The sequence below is a fragment of the Cloeon dipterum genome, chromosome 3, assembly GCF_949628265.1.
Source record: "Cloeon dipterum chromosome 3, ieCloDipt1.1, whole genome shotgun sequence".
In the NCBI taxonomy this organism is placed as follows: Eukaryota; Metazoa; Arthropoda; class Insecta; order Ephemeroptera; family Baetidae; genus Cloeon; species Cloeon dipterum.
In genome coordinates, this window is record NC_088788.1 from 23,168,876 (window position 1) to 23,194,281 (window position 25,406).

Here is a 25,406-nt window from a genome sequence, read left to right on the forward strand (position 1 = left end):
GTGCTGGGCAGCCCAAGTGCAGAAATCCGAATCGCGTAGCCCTCTGTTCGTGCGCACAAAGCACACACGTAAAATGAAAATCAAGCACGAGAAACAACGCGTGCAGAACGGCCGAGTATAAATTTAAAACTCGTCCCGAGGTGCACGTCATGCAATAAAAAGCGGGCTCAGCGGCATTTTTAATTATCATTCGCCGCGGCAGATTAGATAAACATCATCGTGTTGCGGCTTAATTAAGCCTGCTCGGCCAGCCCATGTTCAACTTACTAATTAATTAAAATTATAGAATCAGAGAAAGAGTAGAAAAAATATGGCCGGGCGGAAAAGCACATGCGGGGTGGGCTATTTAAATAATGGCCGCCCTGCAGCCGTCGGCGTACAATACTTATCAAGGGTGTGTCCCTGGAAATATGTGTATTAAAACAGATTGGATTGCAGACCGTTTCTAGGGTTGCCAGACTGAAATTTGGACTAAAATAGATGATTTAATTTGGCATTTCGAATATGTTTAATCTAAACATACTTTGTTTTTTTTTATATAAGATTTTTAGGATGGTTTGTTTTATTGCTTCATCTTTTAGGGTATGGCTACAAATTGTATTAATAAAAATCACTTTCACAAGAAAAACCTTGTGCAATTAAAATCCAATTTAATACCAAATAATATTCCTCAAGTGCACTAGTATATTGTTTTAAAAAAGGATAATTAAAACAGATATGCAATGGCGACAGTCTCGGCACAAAAACTGAAGTCTGGCATCCTTAGTGTTTTTAAGACCCATTATACGAAGTGACCGCGCGGCGCACTCGTCTATTGTTATTATTTTAAAACTTGGCTCGCACCAAATTACTTTTGGCACGAAATATTGCGCTCGGGGAGCAACATAAGAACGAGAGTCTTTTCCTCTAGCTCCATTCTGGCGAGTGGTGTGGGTGGCTAGTGGATTTGCTGCCCCAACCGGACTCGCATGCAGACGCAGAGCCGGATTTATTGGACGCGAAACTCTTTTCGCCAACAATAACAACAACAACAAACAAGACAAACTAGCAAAGGGGAATGTTTGCGACTTAAAGTGATATTCGCAAAATCCTTTTTACTATTTTTGCTTTTAATGGTCTTACATACAATTGAAGCAACTTGACTCTATTATTCCAATAAAAGCAATTATTTCATTTATTTTTTTGTGCTGAATTTCCGCGGAGTAAAATGGGGAAACGACGCAATATGCTTAAAAATTTTTAAGTAAATAACCACAAATTTGTTTGCTGAAGTTAATTTATATATTTACATGCACAGAACGTAACCAATACACTGAATACACTGAAAATAATTATAAATGTTTAAATGGATGAATATTTCCTTATTTATTTAAAACTGAAACATATATTTTATTTGCACTATAATGGTCAGTAAATATACCAACCACGTAACTAATTGACAAAAAATAACGTGAGTCATGTTTTAGATAATTATGTTATTACATCTACATGATAAAATATAAAAAATGTTTTGCCGTCTTTCAGTTATTGTATTTTAGAAGGTTTGTTTCCACCAAAATGTAACTCCAGGAGTATATCTGCAATCTCTAATACTCTTTCCACCACCAAATGCCTTTAGCTCATATTAAAAAAGAAGCGTTGATGCCAAAATACCAACAATAAACATTGCATGCAGAAATAAAAATGGGTGTTTAATGCTGTTTGGAGGGTGAGGGCGGATGGGGGTGGGTGAGAGAGACCACGCGCGCAGCCAGCCACAAGAGAACAGAACGAGACGAGAGACTGAGAGCTCTGCAAATAACATCTCGGCACAATCTAATCAACTTTTCAATCTCCAACAGGCGCACTTTCCGCTACTTTTTCATATTTCCCAGCATTTTTATTATTAAATTTTTAATATTAACCACCGCGGCGGACTGAAAAATAAAAATAATAACTCGGTGGGTGGGAGCCGCAAGCATTTCTGACGCTCTTTGCGTGGCGTTGCCCTTATCGCTGGGGAGCTTTTTAGAATAAATTTCAGCCCCGAAATTTTCGGGCTGCGCGCTGCAACGCTCTCTGCGGGTTTTAATTTAAGTTTAATTAATTCGCATTTATTTGATTTATGACTCAATCCCGACGAAAATACACTTTGCAGGAACAAATTCACCGTGTCAGCAGCCGTCTTACCTTGACAGGCCCGAGGGTGTATCAAATTCTTTTGCCAATATTGCATGAATCCACTTCTTTGGTGATTTGATGATTTTTAAATTCCTTTAACAATGGTCGAGGAATAAAATATTCGATTTACCACAAACATTCATTAATTTCAGTCATAAAGTTTTAATTTTCAAATGATTCGCACCAAAGTACGCCATTGAAACTCATTTCAGAGCAGTGAAGACTATTTTTTGTTTGTGGGATTACCCGTCTATCTGATTGGCATTTTTTCTCTCAATCAAATTTAGACCAGGCCACCCTTAAGGTGGTCCTGGCCGACAGAGGGTTGTGTGCAGTGAGCCCAGCATACCCGTGGGTGATGAAAATTTTACAACTTGCCATGTAAGTAGAGCGAGCGCAAGCAACATTGAACGGAGCAATAAAGCGCCGCCTGCTCCTTGAAAACATATTAAAGCACACAGCAGGTCTCAAATTATTTCTCCGCGGATAAAATTCGTTCGGTCTCGTGTCGCCGTCTCGTTCCACGGCGCGCGTATTATCCCTTAATTAAAAAGGTGTTGAGCGAGAGGGTACGTCGGTTGTTTGCTGAGGCTATCGCCCGCTTCTCTCACTTGCACTATTATTGCCCCGAGAGCGGAGACGGACGCTCGCGCTGGCAAACCAAGCAACCAACCGGCGGCGACGGCGAGTCAACCTGTTGGAGTGCCAAGAAAGGGACACTTTCGATTGCGGACGCGATGGTATGGAAAATGACTGCTAATTCGATTCCTCCTCCAACTCTTTGTGCGCAGAACAGAGCTATATCCAATGAATTTTTGCTAAAAAGTGACTAGAGTTGGTGAAAGTTTTTCAATTGCAGCAATAAATTTTTAAGAACAGAATATAGCGTGCGTTTTGATCAATCATGTGAATTATATTTTTTAATTATAAAATCGATTGCTATTGTTGAAAAGGAAAAATTGGTTCCAAAAGTCCACTCGTAAATTTCATTTTTTATTATTTTCATGAGATGGTTAGGTCAGACAATGTCTTCGCAATTCACGTGATTCCCATATTTGTGTGCAATTTTAGTGGTTTTACTTATACGTAAAAATTATTTGCATTTTGTTATTGGCTTCAGTTTGCGGTTGATTGAGTTGATTTACTCTACATACTACTGCAAAATATCAATAGAGGTACATCCACAATTAAATTCAGATTTTGCCAATTTCCTAAAAAAATTACTTGTCAACTAGCTGTCAATTCAAGACGCTATTAATACTATACTATCTTCAAGGGTTGCAGTCTCGTTTATGCAGAGGCTACAACAGTTTTTGAGGGTTTGCCTCTGTAAGGCAATTTAATTAAAAGAAATCTCTCAATTTATTTGATTCAAAATATACCGACGCAACCATTGAGAGATAAAAATCTAACAGAAATTAATGATAATTTATTCATTGACAAACATGGCAACAGATTGACAATTTTCTAAAAGTCAGTGAAATTTTTCGCATTCACTGTAAATATTATTTTTCTATGTGATATTTTGAAAAATATGATGTTTTTACGGCCACAAAAACATTTTAGCTTGCTCTTTAACTTTTCCATTGAATTTGATGCGGAATATCTAATTAGCCGTTGTTGCAAACTTCGCTTGTTATGTTCCCGTGTGTGTTACAGAGCCAAACCGAATTCGCTCATTTTTCGATTCCAATCGGTAAAAATAACAAAAGCGAGCGAAAAAGTTCAATCACGATTTGCGAAAAAATTCATGCGCGCATGTAGAGCCTCTCTCTAACTCTCTCGCATGTTGCAAAAATACACTCGGTCAGCGAGCCGGACGAAATGAGCATTGCTTGGTGCGTATGTTGCTCTGGAGCGTGTGTGTGTGTGTTTATTGGAACGATGAATTCAACCTTGCAGCTACAATTAATATGACAGAAAGCGGCAACAACGTCGGCAGCTCGCGATTTTTTGCACTTTTTCCACTTGCCCGACAGCGAGTGGCGGCTCAACCTGCGCCACCGCTAATTCATCAAATAGAAATAACACTGGACGGTGCTCCCGTGGGGCTGGAATTAAAAATTTCGCCCCCGATTTGATAATAATATTCTCGAACGTGCGCTTTTTTATTATTGCCGTGCCCGCGGGCGACCCATCAAATTTCGATTGACTTTTTGCGCCGTTTTGCGCGCAAAAATGCGCGCCCGCGTCGAGGACGCACTTGCTCTCGTTCTCGGTGGGTATTATAATATGAAACAATAGAGATATTATATGTGCAAGCCGCGCCCTGATTGTTTGCAAACTTCTTCAATCGGCCGTTAATACCGGCAGTCAGTCACTAGTACATATTGTTTGGCGATTGTGCAAATAATAGCGAGCTCGCGCACGCCAGCTCGCCCGCCCGTCCGCCCTCCAGCCTGAAGCAAACTGAGAATAATTATTAAATATTCAGCTCACTGCGGCCTCTCGCTCTGTTAATAGCCACCAGTTTTTTTTTTAAATTCGATATTTTCGAACCAAGGATAAAATCCTTTTCAGATAAGCAGGACGATTTAAATATTCCTAATAATTTAAAGAAATAAATCAGTTGACTAATATTTATATTAGGAATCCTATAGTTTCTTATCACTATATGAGGTTTATTTTTAATTAAATGAAAAAAGCGATCAAATCACCTATAAAAAATTAACGCCGACTTCATCGCTGAAATTTATGACGTGTCGATACGCGCTTCAGCAACGTAGCGGACTTTATTTCGACATGGAAAATGATTAGTCCGCGTCCTAATTGGATTACGTTCTCTGGATTGAGGATCGCTCACAAGAGCCAATCGCCTGGCCGGCGGCAGGGGTGCAAATGAGATCAGTTGAGAGCGATGCTGTCCATTTCGCGAATTCCATTTTTATTAAATTTCACCGTTACCATGGAAATAAATTGAATAAATCTTAGTGCTGTGAAGGATGTGTCCAGCCGAGGCAACACCTGCTCTCCTTTTATTCGCCAGACAGACGGCTACAAATCAATAAGAGCACAGCCACGCTCCAACTCCATTTCAATATTCCTTTTTTAGAATATTATGGCTACTCATTTTACAGGGCCGCCAGAAGAACTCGTAGAAAATAAATATAAAGGGAACTTTGTGATGTTTGACCGTCACGCAAATTCTACTGTCTAGACAGTAAATGAAAAACTGTTTGTTGACTTAAATTTTGTAAATCTGGTGAAAAGTGCACACTTTAATAAAGAAGGATGGAGAAATTTTCTGAAAGATACCGAGCTTTGGCTAAAAATAAAATATCAATCCTGACTGTATAGTTTATATCAATCAGACTTAGTTAATAATCAAAGCAAAATCCCAATTACACCCTAAAGGATCTATAATTATTGGTCTGGTAATTTGATCTTGAAAAAGAAGCAGTAACCCTTTTTGAATTTTGCAGAGATTAAACTACTAAATAAATTAAATAAAATTGCAGCCAAATTTTCATATTGAAGTATTTAGTGTACCATAGAGATTCCAAATCACGCGTGCGAGTCAAATTTTTGAAAGAGTTTGTCACATATACTGTCGTTTATGGTTACTTTGCGATATTCGAAACACTGCTGGACCGCGAAAACAGACTGATTTGGAGGGAGAGCACGTCGGGAAGATTGATTCGGTCGCATGCACGACTGCGTTTATTTAGACGAGACCTATTGGTAGGTTTTCCTTCCGACTGACGAGTCTGGCCGGGCAAACGCGGTGCGGTCTGCCACGCGTCTGGACGCACACGACGTGGTCAACCAGGCCAGCCGAAATATGGTGTTGACTTAATCGATTGCGTGCGAAAAGCATGCTTATGCTTTGTATTGCTCTGCGTTTGTCCGACTCTCTTCTCGGGGCAATTTCGCCATTATTGCGTCAGGCCGCTTTGCTCAACCAACTGCACAAACAGATTGGTGACGAGACTCTCGAAATAATAAAATAAACCCCTTCTTTATTTGCGCGCAATAAAATCAACTGGCGCCGCGTGAGTGGGACAAGAGTGGTTTCGTCGTAGCAGAGCCGGGAAAAAATCTGATGTTATCCCGCCTGTTCTGAAGCTTTTTCAATCAATTTTTTTTTCTTTTTCTTTTGGGAATCCCAATTTACTATGACGTTTTGTTGAATAAGTAATAAATTGAAATGCAAATTTGAAGAAACAATATATATGTGTGTTATCAACAAGCTCGAAATCGACCGACTGGAACGCTGCGGAAATGCAAACTAAGAGCGAGGAGTAATTATTCAAGCCAGATCTGCGTACCTACTGTTTCATTATTTGGATTCAGTGTGACGTGAATTGTGCATAGGGCTGCTAATTTCGGCGCGCGCACTTAAATGCACACGCAAATTCGCGCTCTAGTGATTTGCGGTGGCGATTTCATAATTCAGTGGTCACGCGTGTAGGCCTAATATATGCTTTTTTACACGCATAAATGTGCTGTGTCGCATAAATTGGCGTTGTTGGCACCTATGTTGCCTCGTCGGGCGCATAATATTTTTTCAAAGCCTTTCTTTCCGGCCGAATGCCTGAAAAGGCGGCGAATACGCGCAATTTGACGCTCATACTCTCACTGCAGGGATAATTCGGGAACTGCTTTGTAAATATTTTTGAAAAAATTACGTGCTTCAAAGTAGCCGGTGAGCTGACGAATTGCTTTCACTCCTCTGAATTTACTTTCACCTGCCGTCACTGATTTTCACTTCACAGAGTTTCAAACCGATCGACGAAGGGGCAAATAAATTTTTATGCTCCTCATCATGATCTCCGGTTTTCATTTTATTTTCTGAAATGCAACTTGAGTCTATTGCCCTCTCAGTGAATGACACCATACCAAAATTCGATATATTTCGATGGTATGCAACCTGCTCGTGGGCTGGGTTCGGCGGGTTGCTGTGTTGTGTGGTAAATTGAACCATATTTGTCTGTTCATGAACTCTTCACTGAATTTTAAGTTATAACATATATGCAAATTTAAATGTAGGCCACAATTATTTTTCAAGTTCGTTTTACATGAAAGAACTCATCAGCCATACCTTATTTGATCTAATGTCTGGCTGACGAAATTAATTACAGATTCCGTACTGACTCTAGTGAGTTGCAGCTGAATCCTGATTGGCATAGAAAAACTTTCAAATACATCCAGAGTTGTTATATTGCAGAGTAATAAAGCAAACAGAGCAGAGAATTCCTCTTGCATAAATTGAAAGAAATTCAATTTTTAATAACTTTCATGGAACTTTATCGTGAAAAAAAATACATGAAGGGCAAAAACAGCAGCAGCTTTTATTATCTCTGAGCAGAGTCGTATAATTGAATATCCTTGCTCGCTTCTTTCTAGTTTGCCAGCAAATCAGGGCTGCTTTGCATAAAAAGCGGAAAATGGCGCGCGGCACCGTTTTTATACAAAACAATATTATACGAATGCTAAGTCGTGACGGCTCGAAAATCAAATGACCATAAAAATAGCGCGCGCAGGTCGATAATATTATAAATAATAGCAGAGAGCGCGGCGGCGCGGCAACAACTGTAATTTATTTATTTATCAATTCAGTCACGATTCCAATAAATAAATTAATAATCCCCCGTCGACGGGCCGTTTGTTGTTGTTCCAGATCGGCTTATTTGAATTATTATTAGCTCTCTCAGCAGCAGCAATGACGAGAAAGGTTGCAAAACGCACGGCCGTAGAGAAAGAAATGAGTGCCTGAACAAAACAGTTGTGCGTGCAACAAAGGTGTCAAAATCATACACTCCGTTGAGAATTTCCGGCAGATGAGTGTCGTGCTTTCCTATTGGGAATTTTCGTTCACGTGCATTATTTTATTTCTCGCCGCTATCCTCTCATTACCCGCGATCTCATTGCTCTCGAGCAAATAATGACTGGTGCGATGCTTTTACAAAAATTTCACTTGTGGCATTTTATTTTCTCTTCTGAAACTGCAAGAGAAAAGATTTTTCGCTGTTTTGTTTTAACAGACGGTAAATAATGCTGCACTTACCTATGGGAAATTAGACCGTTGGTGCGAGGAAAATTATTACCTTCCATGTACTAGCGTGCTTCCAATGAAAGGATTATGACCATTGATTTTTTTGTTTCCAGCCCACGCTCTCCAATTAGGTGTATGCATGTATGCATTACCACTGCAAAAGCACTGATTCATTGCTTAGCATTTTGATAGCAGTATTGATATCGTGATCATATTTTTAATTATATTTCAACATTATTTTGTAATAAGAATCTGTCATGGAAGTAAAACAATTTTAATGCCTTTATTTCGTCAAATTTTAATCCGAAAATACAGAATTTGTGAATCAAAAGAGGATTATACGAAATATTTTGGTAATAAGTAAACCATAATTAAAGAGCTAACGATGATGGTCTTGGAAATCTGCCACCGGAAAAGCTTTGGGAGTTTTATTGATTTGACTGCTCGTGGCCATATTACTTTTTGTAGCAGTGCAATGAGAGTAGACAATGTTGACTGCTAAATAAACCAAAAGTAATTTATTTGCTTTTTCTGGAAGAAAGAAGCTCTTTGATAAGGCACAAAGATGAGAAATATTTTTACTGGGTATGCAGGCGTCCATGAAGTTTGCTGATGCAGAAGGAAAGAGCGAAATAGGACGCGGCGGGCGAGGCGGCCGGCTGAGGGGTGAGGGGCGCGTGCGGCGTTATACGCCGCTGCCGCTGTGCTGGCTGCATTTCTGTAATTTCCTTTTACGATAATGGTAACGGTAATAGTTATTGTTATAAATATTATCATTATTACTATTATCATTATTATTCCAGCATGGAATTTAGAGAAAAAGCGGTGGATGTGAGCGCGCGCGGAGGGCTGACGGGGGTGAATCTCTCCGCGCTTGGTTGGCTGCCGGAGGAATAATAATAATAATAAAAACACCCCCGGCGGCAGCAGCCTCGCACAGCGACTTGTACGGCATTAGAAACTTTTGAAAGTGAGCCGACAATGATATTACTGCCGCCGCTGCGCCCGCCGACTATTATATTATATATAAGTACATATTAAAGTCTCGCTAATACGTATACATATGTACGTCGCGCGCGCACACACAGCTATTTCTCTTGGAAACATTAAAGTTTTCTCGCAAAAATTATCCTGCACGTTTATGTACATTCAGTAGTGTATAATACGCCAGTCGGAAAATGACTCTCGTAAATCCTAATGTCTCGCGAACATTTTATCAGCCGGCGTAATAAAGCTGATGCATATTATTAAATTTGTTGTAGAAAATGGCGTGCATTAAAAGCTGCTCTGTTGATTGCACTTTTTTAATGCATCCTTAGATGTTGTGTCCTGATTATGATTTAACTGCACGTCGTGCACCCATTCTAACATATTTTTCTAAGGTTTCAATCAATTCTAATTTCCTTTTACTCGGCATAATCTAACTGGCGTTTTTTGTTAAAAATAACAGAGCACTAAAATTGCACTTAATATATATCCTATTACCTCATCCAAGTTCGCAAATCAGCAGTGAATTACAAAGGGAAGGTCTGTTAATGATTACTTGATCGTATATTACGCAATTTTTTCATTTTTGTAATCATGAGCTAAGACATTTGCAATAAACTGCTTCACCCCGGATATCTTATAAAATTCATGTTAGTTTAAAACACCGCTGTTTTAGAGTGTTTATCACAATAATTATTCATGGTAGCAAATATCTCCATACTCAACCATATATATGGAGACGGTATATGCAGAATAATTCAGCAACTTCGATTGCGAGAGAGAGCGAGTTTGGTGGCAGCGCATGAAAATCCCTCCAGTGAGCGAAATAAATAGCCACCGTGGATACATATAATAATAGTACTGCCCATCCACTGCGAGAGAGAGAGAGAGAGAGAGAGAGAGAGAGAGAGAGAGAGAGAGAGAGACTGCTGTGTGTTTCAGCACATTAGTCGAGGTGTGGGACATAATCTGTCAAGCGTGGAATGACTGGTGTTGTGATAATGATGATGTCGTGTTATTTTGTGTGTATTTGCCCACTAATTCTGCGCTCCATTCCACTCGCACGCATATATGCATTTAATCGCTTGCCAATGATCGAGCTGGCTTTTTAATTCATTCCCTCTAACAGACAACTCGCACCAATAAACACAACATCATTTTTGAAATCAAATTTGAAAGGTCGAATTATTAAATATAAGGGATTATATGTACAACTGAATATGCTTGATTCAGTGAAATCATAAACAAGAAACGGTCTCTAAGGGAAAATATAGCGCCAAGGTCTACCCTTAAAGGCAGGATTTTTATAAAAATAACTTGGAACCCATTAATTTATAGCAATTCAACTTTGTGTTTTAATAAGTTTGCAATTCAGCAGGACGAGTTTTTAACTCTCTTTCGTTCCGGGACCGCCTTATTCTTTAGGTATATAAAAAGCCTGACTACGCTGTTTGCGTAGAAAACCCGCTTCTCTGATTACATTATCATAATAATGCGTCCCGGTTTGCATGCAAATATTGTTATTTTCACGCAGCAGCACGTTGTTGTAATATGCAGCACTCGAGCCAAATTTTTCCATTCCTGCTGCTGCATGCTTTTCTCTCTTCTACTTCTTGCGTCACGCCTTCAAATTGCGGCTGCAAATCTAAAAAATATATTTCTGCTATGGTTCCGCGCTTTTGCTCTCTGCTATTCTTGGATTTATGCCCTGACTGCTCCGGTTTTCTCTGTGCTGCGTTGAATTTAATGCACGTGCTGTAACGCGCTCTCAAGCTCCTAATGGCAAAATTTTGCGAATCCGTTATATTCGCATTTGCACCTGCCAAAACACACCGCCGGAATTAGCATTCGATGCTCCTAAGCCAATTTATTCACTTCATTACTTTGAATTTGAAAAGCTGCTTTAGCATTTATAATTAATGCATTACACACACGCTAAATTTCTACAGCTCATTTCAAAGTTAATATATTGCAATATTTGTTCCATCCCGATTGATTTGAAAAGCTGCTGAAAATATTAGCATAATGCAAAATTCGAAGCAGTTTCAGAGGCCAGAATGTTAAAATATGCTTGGCCATCTTCAGAGCAATTTATCCGATGAATGACTTACATCAGAACAAGAAAAGGCTGATATCAGTCACATGTCATCATTTTTTTCATTTCCGTTTGCTTACAACATGGTTGCATGAAGCCGGTTGGAAGTCGCACACAGCAAGGAAGTGTACGCAGGAATGACAGCAATGTTCGGGTATCCTTGGGGATCAATCAACGCGTGTGGTCCTTGTTTCCCAAATGAACCCACAGTTCAAAATTAATCTCGAGCGTTGGCAGTGGCCCGAAAGAGTGATAAACCCATAAGAGAAGTAATAATATTAATAAACGGCGGCTGCATTATTTTTACTGCGCGCGCTGGAAAATGCTCGGCTCATGGAGGGCATTTAATTCTGCGCCAGGCATCGGAGCCGAGCGAAATAAAAGAGATGGATGTTGATGCGCGACGCTGGAATTAATATTAATAAATTTTATATCCGAGTGATGGCCGAGTCAATTGATTTGATGAATAATGGAACAGGCTGTGTGCGCTTTGTATCTTGCAGACACGATAATAGCATCTGATCTCTCGTCGATCATCGGCCGCCGCCGCGGCACACACAATTTATTTTTATCATTGTTGCCTGCTGGCTGGCGCAATTTATTATTATTTTTCCTCTAAATTGCCTTCAATTAGCATTCTATAACTGTGCGCGCTTCTGATCCCTCTTCTGTATCATTGCATCACTTCAGCAACAACAGCAAATAATGAATTCTCTTTTATTGGGAATGAGCAGCAAATTGAGTATTGAGTCTGTAATTTGGATCTTTCCTGACTGGAGGATTTTTATTTTATTAAAGAAAAATCTTGATTACGGTCGAACTCCACCAACTCGGCTCAAATTTGCATTTATATTGCATGGTTCAGTCGATCTCCTGGTGCGTTAATGTTGAAATAAAATGATATTCAAAATTTATTCAAATGCTAATGCAGCTCACAACTGTTGCAATCGAATAAATGACGTCTTAAAGACAAATACATAGTTCAGTGCTACGCTACACGCTATACAAAAGAAGGCATTTAGAGTCATGAGTATAGATCGCGGTATTGTATTTCTTATTTTTCAGGTTCGAATTAATAAAAATCCAAAAATAAATTATTTTATTCGTGATAGCTATCAGTAGATAATAACTTCAGTAGTTTCTTTATTTTTGCATTTAGAAGTAAATATTGTGGTGACGTTGAGCCAAATGAATGAAATTCGTCTAAATTCCTTTTGTTAGTCGTAATTGGGATGAGCGTAGCAATTGAACTGTAAAACTAAAATTCAATAATAACACGAACAATTGTTAATGTTTTTTGTTTAATTATTTAATAAAGCTTGATAAGCGCAGTCAAGCGTTAACAATAAATATATCGCATATTTATGAGAATCTTGCCTCGTGTGGTCTGGGTATATCAGTATATTTATATTACATTAAATCGGAACCTCATAGATATTACATATTATGCACGACTTAAAAGTATATCTCTCGTCCGGGGAGCGAATAAGTGACGTGACCATATATAGCGTGTGGTGGTGGACCGGTCTGTGAAAGATAGCGAAGCGCTTATCATAAAGTGAGATTACAGACATCTATCGGTGCGAGAATTACATAAAAATTAGATTTACACCAGATAGTGGTGGGAACCGCTACAATTTTAATATAAAAAACAACCGTTCTCTTATGTTGAGGATTAATAATTCATTCGATATTTTTAGAGGTGTTAAGCAAGATGGAAAACGAAAGATATAAAAAAGAACCATATTTCAATATAGTTCGTGTCTTGAGTTTATTTGGGCTTTTATAAAAATAAGCTGTCGTTGGAGAAAGCATGAAAAGTTGTGTGTATGTTGAGCGAGCGCGAAATCTAAAAATTGGTTGAGAAACGTCTGCAATTCTTTACCACGTGTGATTTATTTACAAAAAGTGCGCGAGCTGAGTTTGAGGGATGAGCGCGAGGGGCGGCGGGCGCCGCGAATTTATTTTTGCGCCATAAATAAATGCTTGGCGGCAAGACGTCACTTGTTCTCCAACTCTTTGCTCTCGGTGCGCACGGCGGCTAGAAAGACCAACTGGCCGAGAGCGCGGCGAGTGTATTCTGGGCTGATGATACGACCTCCAGGCCGATTTATTTATTAAAGTTAAATTGGGCTGTTTAAAATATTCGTGTGCGCTCACTTAAAAAACAGACAGACGCCTTTTTCGCCTCAACAGCTTCAGCAAGCAGCAGGAGCCATTGGTCGGTCGGAGCTAGGCAATTGCACGATCTTTACTTGCTCTCGCGTCTGTGTTTTGAGTAAAGAAAAAAGCAAAGAAAGACCGCCTATCTTTCTCTCTCATGCTGCGGCCAATTGTTTATTATTCCAATTCGCTCCGTTCGTAATTTATGATTGATCCTTTTTATATTCAAAAAATTCTTAGCTCTCGCCTGTTTATTTATGGAGGAGGCTCTAGCTGTATAGGTTCTTTTGTGCAGTTGCCCGCTTCTGACGATGACATCTTAGCAAACAATAAATCTAGAAGCATTTCTTAACGTGTTAAAAAGCGAGATATTTTTTCATTTTGTGGTGCATAAACATAGGTTGGTAATAAATTTCAAAGATCTTCAGAGGTGGAGCTGTCGGAAACCCCTTTTCCACGCATTATGTTATGAATGATTTTTCTCTGAATATATTCCAAATAATAATTTTTAAATTAAGCGAACGATATTCCGGTTGACATGGGTAAAAATTCTTTAGTGAAATTAAAATCTGCAATGACTATTTTTGCATTCAAAGCGATGGATAGTGATTGTAATGTGGGTACGTGGAGCCGTGACAGAAATGCGTCTTTTGGTAGTGCAAATTATTCGTCTTTTATTCAGGTCTCGTGGTTGAAGCATTAGTAATCAAGACTGTGAAATTACATAAATAAGCAAAAATCACAAATACAATAAATGATTATAACAATAAAAACATAACATTCGAATATAAACAATTATGACACTTAACCCGTCGTGCGGGTCTTATTAATTTGAAATCAAGTTTCTAAAATATCCTCGCACGAAATCTCATCCTAGCCAGAAAGAGAATATTGCGTTGCGACTGCTGTCGTGCGAGAGGCTTAAGGTGCAGTGGGGGATAAGGTGCAGTAAGGTTGCAATGCTTATCACACACCTTTTACTGCCACCTGGTGATACAGGTTTAATGCAAACTATTAGGAAAGTAGTGGCGAGGAGGCGCCACAGTAAATAATCAAATCTTTGAAAGTACAATTTTTTTCTATCGATGTGACAACTTTTGAAGCTGTTTACTCAGCAGGCCGTTGCGTTGCGAATTATTAATTTCACCCCTTTACCGCTGCCACGTTTTGGGTCTCAAGAGGGTAAACAGCCGGCCGGCCAGCCAGTCAGCTCAATCTGGCCGATATAACGGATGGATCGTCGTGCTGCCATTTCTCACTCGCGTCACACGAAACGTGCCTCATTTGTCGGACTCGCCCTGGACAAGTGTCACCGTGCAAAATAAAAATTAATTATTCAGATTAAATTGCAATCAAATACGAATGCACTGCTACACGCTTGCTGAAAAATGCATCCCATGGGATCTAAAAAAAAAACTCCCTGCCGCATGTGTTTGGTGTTTGGAGTTATTGCGTCCTATTTAAAATAGAGGGGAAGCTTGCACTATTAAAGTGGTAAAAATTGCGGGAAGTGCAAATTTAAACACAAAATATGTTGAAAAAAAATCATGGCATATCAGTTTTGAAAATCACATGAAACTCCATCACAAAATTTAATGTCGACAAAATTTCATTCCCAAAATTCGAATCCCAAAAATTTCTTTTCCCGTCACAAGTCAAAGGCATTTTCTTTTCAAAAGGCAGCGCTCAGCAAAGCAGGAAAAGACCCACTCTCTCCTCCTTTCACGACCTTTTGCAGTATTTCTCCATTTTTCATCCCAACTTGACCGACAAATCGCGCAAAGGCAAAGTGTAAAGTGCGTCTCACATTTTTTTCTTTCATGCCCCAAATAATTCCCGCGGTTCGCGAATGAGAGAGTGAGCCCAATTAGCCGGCGAGCAGCGGAAGTGTTGCACAACAATGAACTCGCAAGCGGGGGTGGTTCGCCGTTCTCGGGGGAGGGGGCCCGTGGCAGGCAGCAGCAGTGCATTCATTCAACGCCTCTATCAGGACACACACAAAGCGGTGCGCTTTTGATGCGGTGTTCATCTTTAAAAGTGCGAGGCGAAGAGAGGATTTTTTGTCATCATCATCGCCACTCGGGCGCTGCTTGTTGTGAGAGAGAGGAAGACAAGCTGCTCAAGCACCCACCCTCTCTCGCACCCGCTGGGGTGGCTACCGTTTTAAACACTCCCGCACACACACACACACACACACACACACACACACACACACACACACACACACACCACCCTTACTTGATCCTTTCCTTTGCCACCACCACCACCACCCTCGCCTCCCAACAACCCCCGAGAGGGCACGAGACGTTTTTAGAGCAGCCACTGGACACAAAATGTTTCGCTTTGAAAATGTACCTCACGCGAGCTTGTTCGCTTGGTTTTAGCTGCGAGTGCTGCTCTATTGAAAAATAAGCACAGCCGAAAGCTATGTTGCAGGACAAAATATAAACTGACAATTAAAGAATTGGTGTTTGGCTTCGCATGTAAATCGCAAAAATCGAATTTTCATTTTACAACGCTGAGAAATTTAATGTAGCATCATGAAATTAGACTAATCCTAACCAGTCCTAATTAAAGTGTTTTATATTTATAAAGCTGAACATTTAAACTTTTCATTTGATCATACACTCAATGTTGAACTTACCAACTGCATCATTTAATCAAAAGTTCATCTTTCATTGTGCAATGAGAAAGAGCAAAATTGCCAAGTTAAGGCTTTCTTGCCTCGGTGTATAATGTGGACTTCTCAGTGCAGAAATTTCCAGCATCGTAAAACTCTAAAAGATAGTAAACTTGCGGCGTAAATAATAAAATGAAAAGCAGAGCAATATGCCGCGCATTCCGGCGTCCATTTAAATCATAACTTATTGCAGCTGACGTTGAAAATTTATATATAATAAAAAATAAAGCGTGTGTTGTGTAATATTTTACAGCGAGCCGCTTCATTTTTACAGCGCTAGCAAGCAAGCGCCACGCGGAGAATGATAAGAAAATTAAAAGAGCGGCCTGGAAACACGAAATTAAATAGTAAAAAGGCAGAAGCTTGAGACATAATAAAGGAAATACTTTCCCATTCCGCGTGTTTATGCCCCCTGATAATAAAGTGTGCTCACTCACAGAGAGCTTTTTACACTCCTTTGCCTTGCTTTTTTGATTATTTATTCCAGTGCGCTGCGTTGGCGAAATAATAATTTTTGCTCCCCCGCCGCCTCCACGGACAATTGTTGTGTGTGATGAGCAGAATTGCATTGTTTTGGGCCGCGGACGTATTTTTATGACTCAATACAGAGCAGCAGTTGGTGGAAATGAAACGGACGAGCGTGTTGTACATTATCCCTTTTCTACAAAAATTTGAGCAGAGGGCAGTGTAGCAACAATCCCGATTTTTGTCTTTTAATAGCCTTTTTTATTAGTATATAATCACTTTACATCAGATGAATAAGCTATAGCAGAACTGTATAATGGGAAATATGAGCATTAGTTTCATTCTATGCAATATGCCACCACAAAACACGTTTTTCGATTTTTCAAAGCAGTTAAATTATTCATTTGAAAAGAACATTTCAAGATTTAAATATAAGATGCTGAGTATGTTTTATTAAGTTAACATTGAAAGGACCTCTTACATATTAAACAATGAACCTAAGAATACGATAAATTTTATATTATAATTTAATTTTAATTTTCTAAAATCAACAAAGCTCTGTTTTTAACGCAACGATATTCTGATACTAACTAAGCAGGATTTGACGTACTACCCCTCCTCTATCCTATTCAAACATACATATTTATTGTTACTGTATGTGAAATTGCCGGCTTCGCCGTCGAGTTTTTGCAACAGTCTCTCTCTCTCTCTCTCTCTCTCTCTCTCTCTCTCTCTCTCTCTCTCTCTCACACACAAACACACACACATTATTATTGCAAAAAGGGAGCAGAGATATGCACGCGGCAACGCGGATTCGTCTGCCGTGAAAGGGATGTGTTGTCCTTTCAGATATGTATTCATTCACTAGCGCGCCTGTTTTGTGTAGTTTGTTATTATTTCCCGCATGCACCGGAATTTGTCGAGCACGCCGATCGTCGTCATTATATTTTTCCTGTGCATCCACAGCTCTTTTGGAATCACGAACAGGCGCCGATATTTCCTCCGCACCAGTCTGCTTTGTCTCTGCCCCCAATCGAACTTGAGCTTGTTATTCGAAACGCGTGCGCACCCGTAAAATTTCAGAGGGCAAATCCTAATTGCGAAGGAGGGAAATGAAATGTTTAAGGCCGCGTATAATCTAAACACCATGACGCAAACGCTTCTCTGTTGCGGCAGCTCGTTCACCCGCCCTCCTCTTCGCATGCACATACGTACACACACACACACACTACCTAGTAACAAAACAAAGGACACTTGCTTGAAAATTTTATGACCGCATGAATTTGTAATCACAATTACCAGCCAACCGTCCTCTGCTGCTCTCAGGAGCGAGAGTGGAAGACGAGCGACGGCCTTTGAATGCAGCCGGGCGGCGCCCTCGCCAAATCTGTCCACGATCTCTCAATTGAGTCTGATTTTATGACACAACCAAAACTTGGCTCGCGTCAGGTGCAGCTGGAAATTATGGGAAGCCGGATCTAAGTGGAGATATTCGCATATTGGGGAGTCATGATTGTGCAAATTCTGACTCAAGATTTGCTTGGTTGACAGAATATAGTAGCCGTCTTTTAGTTAAAAAAAAATCGTCCAACGTACCATCCTTTTGGCAAACCAGAGTGGTTGACGTTTTTCACTTAGCAAATTTTGATGGTTATGTGCAAACTGCTGCAAAAGTAACGAGAGTTTTGAAAAGAAAGTCATTTATCTGTTGGGTGTTTAATTCATGAGGGCGTCCGACGGCCGGCCAAGGGCAAAAGCGAGGGGTAGTTTTGCGAATGGACCTCGCTGCTTAGATGTATTCTCTCCGGCGGCGCGCACGGCTCTCTCTCTCTCTCTCTCTCTCTCTCTTAATTATTCAGTGGCGACATTTTATTATTTCATGATATTTACACTTTGGCTGCACACGCGCGCGCTCGCTTATTAAATGTTTCATCCGGCGCTTTTGCAAAGGGGCCATTGTGATTAAAATTTGATATTAGAGGCAATTCGCGCTCGGACATCCATTATTCACGCGGCCTACCAGATATCTCGCTCTCTCTACGCTGCATGTGTGTGTGCGTTGGCCAGCCATGAATTAAAGACGATATCGATTGAGACCACTGTCTGGAGGAAGTTGCTTCCCTCTCGGCCCTGCCGCTGCCCCCGCGGACAGCGACCAGCATTATCTTTGTGTCCACTTCGAATTATATTTGCTGTGTTTAACGAGCGCACATTACATCTTTTACTGGCGTTTTTATTTACGGCCGCGTGTAAAAATTGGCACGCTGAATGAAATAATAAAAGAGACACTTGTACATGTGCGTCGTTTGCCAGAGAGGTTGGTTCGAATTCAAATTTATGTGGAAAGTCCTGCTGATATTTTCATGACACGCTTAGCTCCTGATTGACACCTCCGTAAATAGCTACGGCAAAGTGCCCTTTCGCACCCTCTTCCTGTTACGCGGCATTTCGCAATGAATTATAGAAAAATAGTGTTTTACTTATCTCTTAACAGCAAAATTGGCGTCTTATTTTCTTCACGAGTTTAATATGCATCCCATTTATTTAAGGCTTAAACCGGAGATCCATTTTTACAAGTACAATACCGTATAAAGAGTGTAACATTCAGTTTAAAAAACAAAACTTTTTATTTTGTTCCAGGCAAAGCTTCTCGAGTCTTCACACGCTTGGTTGGGAGCTTCAACTTCTTCAATTAATGGTAAGTTTTTGCTCTGCACCCTGCTTGCTGCTAATGAAACTCCACTCCTCTCGTCATCTTCTGCATTTATGTGCAGTATAATGCTTCTTTTTTAAAACGACAACTGGCACAATTACTTTAATTAGGTATCGTTGCGAAAATCAATTAATTTGATTAATTGCAGTGCCCTCCATTACAGCCCTCGCACAAATGAACGATTGGCAAATTATAATAAATAGCAATGTACTCAACTGCCATTATTTATTATTTACATGCAATTAATTCTAATCGTCAATTAATTTAAAACACATTGCGAAACGGCTGTGTGTAAATCATCGAATCGTGATCAGATAATAATGGGCCAAGCGTGCTGCTTAGCAACACTTTTTGATTGCGCTAAAAATAAATAAATATATATAAGGTTCGAAATTGTTGTTGCTTAAATTTTAAACCATGTCCTTTTCCACGTTAACGGGAGCTACTTTGTTGTTGTGAAGAGGAAAATTTGACGGCTGGGTTGACACAAAAATAATTCGCCTGGATTTGATGCTCTGCGGGAAAAATCTGGTACCAGGAAAATTCAGCAAATTGGCAATATTATTTGTTTTTGATGCGGACCAATTTTTCATTTCCAATTAACTGTGAAGCGAAAATACAACAAATAAATGGCAGTGGCGGTGACGCACAAAAATAATAATAATTTTTAAAGCAAACAACGCGCTCGCGCAAAAAAACGAGACGCGCAATTTTTCACAAACAGACGGAGCGCGAGTAGTGTTTTCCTCTCTTTTCCCTGCTTTTGCAGCTAGCAACAGCAGCCAGCCAGTCTCGTGTATTATTTATTTTTTTATTATATATTTTATTGATAAAATTGCTTCTGCTGGGTGTAGGTACAAAGCGCGTGTTTTGTTATCTCGCGCGCCGGCAGCCGTAGGAAAAAATGCGGCACAGCAGCTCCCGTATCGATATATTTGGGCAATGATTGATTGCCAGTTTGCAGCCACTGCTGCTGACGACCGGCAAAATAAACAAAATGCTGCCGTACTGCGTGTTTTATATGTGCTTAGGAATTCCCGAAGAAGCGATCCCGAGTCAGCAACAAAAATTTTGTTCTATAAATATCGTAAATACGTCGACATGAATATTCCACTTTGAGGAATTTGCGATGTAAAATGCTGGAAGCCCGTCTTTTATGAATGTTCAATAAACTCATGTCAGCATACTTTAGCTTCCATTTTTTACTTTTTACAGCTTGAAATTCATGCTTTATTAAATATTTTATTTTCAAAAATTTCCCAATCCATTCCTTAACAATTTATATATTCAGTTAAAATTGATATCTTTTTTATTTTAAAATGTCAATAGTACTTTGTTAGTCAAAATACCGAAACTCGAGGTTGGTTTTTTCATATTACTGTTGGCTGTGGTTGGAGCCAGTGGTGGTTTTCCATGAAATATATTGTCAGAGTGAGAAATTTTAAGAATTAAGTAATCAGCAACAAGAATAAAGTCCCTTCTTATTACAACGTGGCCAATTTCACTCTTTAATATTCAATAAATTGCTCATAAAAAAACAGGAGCAAGCGACCATACAGTTTATTGCGAGTAATTTGGCTGGACGTGTAAAATGCATTTCGCCCTCGCGTATTTTTTCCTCGCACGCTTACCATCGTGATTATTCTGATATGCACAAAGGGGCAAACGAGTTTTGTGCAGAGATCAGAGCGCCGTTGCTGGCGGAGCAAAGTTGGGCCGGGGTTAATTTAATCAAGATTCGCTCTCGTGTACTCGGAATAATCAATGAAGTTCAGGGCCTCGAGTCACACGAACGCACGCACATTGAACGCGCAATCACATGCACAGTTTGCCTTTTCAACAATAATTACTAATTTATCACCTGCGAAGCGGCTCAATGAAGCATAGCAGCCGCGGTCTCCTGAGTTGTTGGCTCACTTTTGCCGCACCACGAGCACAAGCAAACCACCCGCCATATCGCAACGTGTTTCGCTCAGCGTACATACACTTGTGGCGATTAAAGTGTAGCAACTTGCGTTAAAACTTCAGTATGCAGACACGGAACTTCAAAACATTAATCTTTTATATATGCAATTTTCGAGGAAAATGTTGACCCGCTTATAAAGAATAAATTGAAATCCCTCTTTCATGAGTTGTAAATGCATTATAGCAAATACTGCATTTTCATGTAAATGTATTCGCATCTCGCAATTTAGAGCATGGTTATGGATTTGCAGCAAGGACATAGAAATTTTTCATTTGTGCTCGCATCCACACGTGTAATTTAGACTCTACACTACACTGTTCTTGAAAATAATATGAAAATGCTAAGGTGTCTTTCTTTTTATACCAAAAATTACAGGTGCTGCGCGATGACTGCGTAATGATATCGGAGAGCAACGTTGTTATACCAATAAAATATGTATTTCATGCATATAGCAACGGAAACAAAGAAAATTCTATTTACCACATTTAAATAATAATTCAATTGAATATACAAGTTTCCATCTCGGACACTTGTTCCTCCCCCAACCCATTGTTCTTTGTATTCTCTCAGTTATGGTTACAATAATATAATGAAATTACGCTCAACTGGCCCTGTGCTGATTGCGAATGCATGAGTTTTATTGAAGCCGAAAAATTACAAACATTTTTATTTGGCATTATTTGCAGCGCAGTGAAGGGCCTCTAATGAGACGCTCCGCGCAAAGCTGTTTTAAAAAGTATTTTCATCTGTAAATTTATCCCTGAAATTGAGTACAGATATTTTAGAAAACGAATATTATAAAATGTTCTTTTTCGTCTGGTGGTTTGTTTCTTTTCAACATCAAATAACACACTTTGTATGCCTGATATTAGGGAAGTACGACTCTTACATATCCATGATGAGAGTTAAACTTTGTTTTTAATCAATGAAATTTTTAAATTGGCGTTTGAGACTTAAAATAAGAATTTGTTGGAAGTTTTTACCGGCAAATATGAAAGTGCAAACACGCTTATTTTGCTGCTGCAGCACGCTCGAATTTAATTCGAAATAAATGAACGGATATATTATGTTTTACTGCTGGCAACGCAGCCAATCAGTGTTTTGCCGGTTAAATTTTTATATTCCCTCAATCTTTTCACTCGGCATGAAACCCCTTCAGTAAAAAACGCTGTTCCGCGAAATGAATTAGCTGAGATGGAAATTCGACGACTTTTAATAAGCCGGGCATGTGTTTCCCTTCACCCAGCGTTGATGTAAATGCAGAATCAAAAGCAGCTGTAATTACCTGCGATGCGAGAGAGTACTAAAGGCCAATAATACAAATAATTATTACTTTTCTGCCTCTGCCGCACAGCAGAGTAGAATTTGAATTATATAATTCGAGTGTGCTGCGCCAATGCTGATTACTCTTTGCTGAATGTAATGTGTAATTTAATAATTTTACATTCAGCAGTCGTAGCAGTGGCAAACAAAATCGTTTATTCATAAGCTTGCCCCGCAGATACGCGCTAATAGTAAATCGATAATTATTTCCTTATGTATTTCGCCATCAAATCAGAAAACCGACGAGCGCAGCTGGGAATTCGAATAGCAGTTGCTGCAAAAATTTCTGGAGAGAGCTTCGAGAAATAATGCCAATTATATAACTGTTTACGCTCGGATATAAAAATTCTATCGCACTATAAACATTTTTGCTGAGGAAATCTGTAATTTGTGCTTTAGGATCGATCGTAAATTTGTTTTCACAAATTGTGAGAATTTTTAAACAAGAAGTAGTTCAATAAAATCTATTCTATCTGTTTGGGGAAAATACATTTAAAATAAGTGCAAATTGTGTCAATCCATGAGCCTAAGTCCAAACGGAAAATTTTGAAATTATTTAATTTACTCTCTCCAGTTTTAAATTTTACAGTTAAATTTTAATCTCTTGTAATGTAAAAGCTTTATACTTTTAATTTCGAAATTAATCAATTATTATTGGATTCTATTAAATTACTTAGCATAGTTTTTATAACAAAAAGTATTTGTATCATGTGCTACAAATAGGGTGATATTTATAACAACTGTATCTTACTTTCCATTGTGAGATTAAATTTTGGTCAGCAACCTACATCATTTATTGGTATTAACAGAAATCGCCAGGCCTCATAGAGGTGCCATCGACCTCTCGGCTCTCAGCTCGACAAGCCTATAATATATATTATATATAATAGGTCTGCAAAATTATCGTGCGCACATGTAGCTGCGCTCGTGGACCGATGAACATGAGCGAAATATTATTTGTGTGTGTGTATGTGTTGTGCGTCTGTTAATAAACTAGGGCGCGCACGCAAATCTATTTATTAAACATCTATGGTCGGTCGGTTGGTAGGACGGACGGACGGAGAGATGTGTGTGTGTGTGCGCAATTTAATATTAATTCAACCCTAGCTGCCACACTCGGCTTCATTTCTCACTGTAAATATTTAATTTCTAATTACTATTTGACTTGCGCTGCATCGGAGCCGCCGCCGAAGCCGCGCCTCGTGAATTTGGATTTACACTCGCATGTCTATGAATATGTGTGCGCGGCGTATTCATTATTAATTGTACACAAATTGGCCCGCCACTCTAACTAATTAAGGAAGAATGGAATATGGAAGCAAGAGATCCGCCGCGATAACGTTAAATCATTAAATCATGAGCTTTTTAACCTACAAGAATCGGATATCTATAAAAATGGTATTGGAAAACAGCGCCATCAGATCTAGCCAAATTCTTGGTATCTGTTTATTAATAACCATTGATTTAATTGGATTATTGTAAGAAATTTTAAAATTGTGCAGTGATTTAATTTATATTGCTCTGAAATATGAATTGATTTAATGCATTTTTCTCTATTCCAATAAAGCTATACTAACAAAAGCAAACCTTCTTCGTGTTTTTGCAGACAGTTACCAGTACCAGTTGCAGAGCATGTGGCAAAAGTGCTGGAACACAAATCAGAGCCTGGTGCACAACCTGCGGTTCCGCGAGCGCGGACCCCTCAAGTCGTGGCGACCGGAGACTATGGCTGAAGCCATCTTCTCGGTGCTTAAAGAGGGTCTTTCGCTGTCGCAGGCGGCCAGAAAGTACGACATCCCCTACCCGACCTTTGTCCTTTACGCTAATCGCGTGCACAACATGCTTGGACCCTCTGCCGATGGTGGAGCAGGTGAGAGTCAATTAGGCAAGTTATGTTTTGTTTGTTGCTTTCTTTCCTTCTGTTTTTTCTTACTTTTTTGACCAAATCCAATTCAAAAAGCCTTGAGCGCTAGAGCAACAAAAGTTTTGAATGAATTTTCGATAGCTTTTGTGTGATAATTAATTTCAAATAATGTAAAGCCGGCAATGGAATTACTCGTGAATGTGTGAAATGATGGGTGTATATGACTATTTTTAACTAACAAAATGTTTCAGTAAATTTCTACTTTTTTGTTGTGTCAATAGTTTCAAAAACTTCCTATCCACTTAAGCAGCTTAATAATTGGCTGTGATGCCAGTTTAGCTTTTAGCTTTCGTTTTATTCTTGTTTTCAATTATTCAGTTTTCGTTTTTGGCTTGCGAATTGAGTTATATCTGTAATAGGATCTGTGTATCGAGACACGTGTGTTTAATTTGTGTTTTCTAATTGATTTGCTTGTGTAGATCTGCGGCCAAAGGGTCGAGGTCGTCCGCAGCGCATTTTGCTCGGCGTATGGCCGGAGGAGCACATCCGAGGTGTGATTCGCGCCGTCGTATTCCGCGACCCTGCCCATATAAAGGAAGAGACGCAGACTTTGGCTAGACTGGTAAATATGAGAACAGACCTACTTAATTCTCGCTTTCAACCAGCTTAAAAAGCTTAAGCACACATGTTGTAATTTTGCAAAATTAATGCCCATGCGGTAGGAAGAGACGGCACATTTTGCTGTGTGTTTATGCCAAAACGTAGCCAACTGAAAGGGTGTTTTCATAAACAATTATAAGGCGGCTTTGTGCTAATGTTGGGTTTCTATATATTCACGAGCAAAAACTAACGCTTTGGCGTCTCCTTTTATTCAACTAGATAAAAATAAAAAAATGAAAGGCCTTTAATTTCAAAAGGAGGAATATTCTATTTGTAAAAAGTGAATTTTCTTGTTCCTAATAAAGGTTTAAATAGTTAAAAAATTTGGCGTCGTT

General features: G+C 39.4%; 1 protein-coding gene across 4 annotated transcripts in view; it reads left to right on the top strand.

Moving 5' to 3' along the window:
* LOC135938298 (protein bric-a-brac 1-like) overlaps positions 1 to 25,406 on the top strand; it is an 81,152-nt gene that overhangs the window by 52,295 nt on the left and 3,451 nt on the right. For 3 of the 4 annotated variants that reach the window (XM_065481902.1, XM_065481903.1, XM_065481906.1), the window contains 3 exons: positions 19,186 to 19,243; positions 24,154 to 24,432; positions 24,891 to 25,033. In XM_065481902.1, coding sequence (XP_065337974.1) covers positions 19,186 to 19,243; positions 24,154 to 24,432; positions 24,891 to 25,033 — 480 coding nt within the window. The remainder of the gene's footprint in view (positions 1 to 19,185; positions 19,244 to 24,153; positions 24,433 to 24,890; positions 25,034 to 25,406) is intronic. The other variant, XM_065481905.1, reaches the window with a different exon arrangement.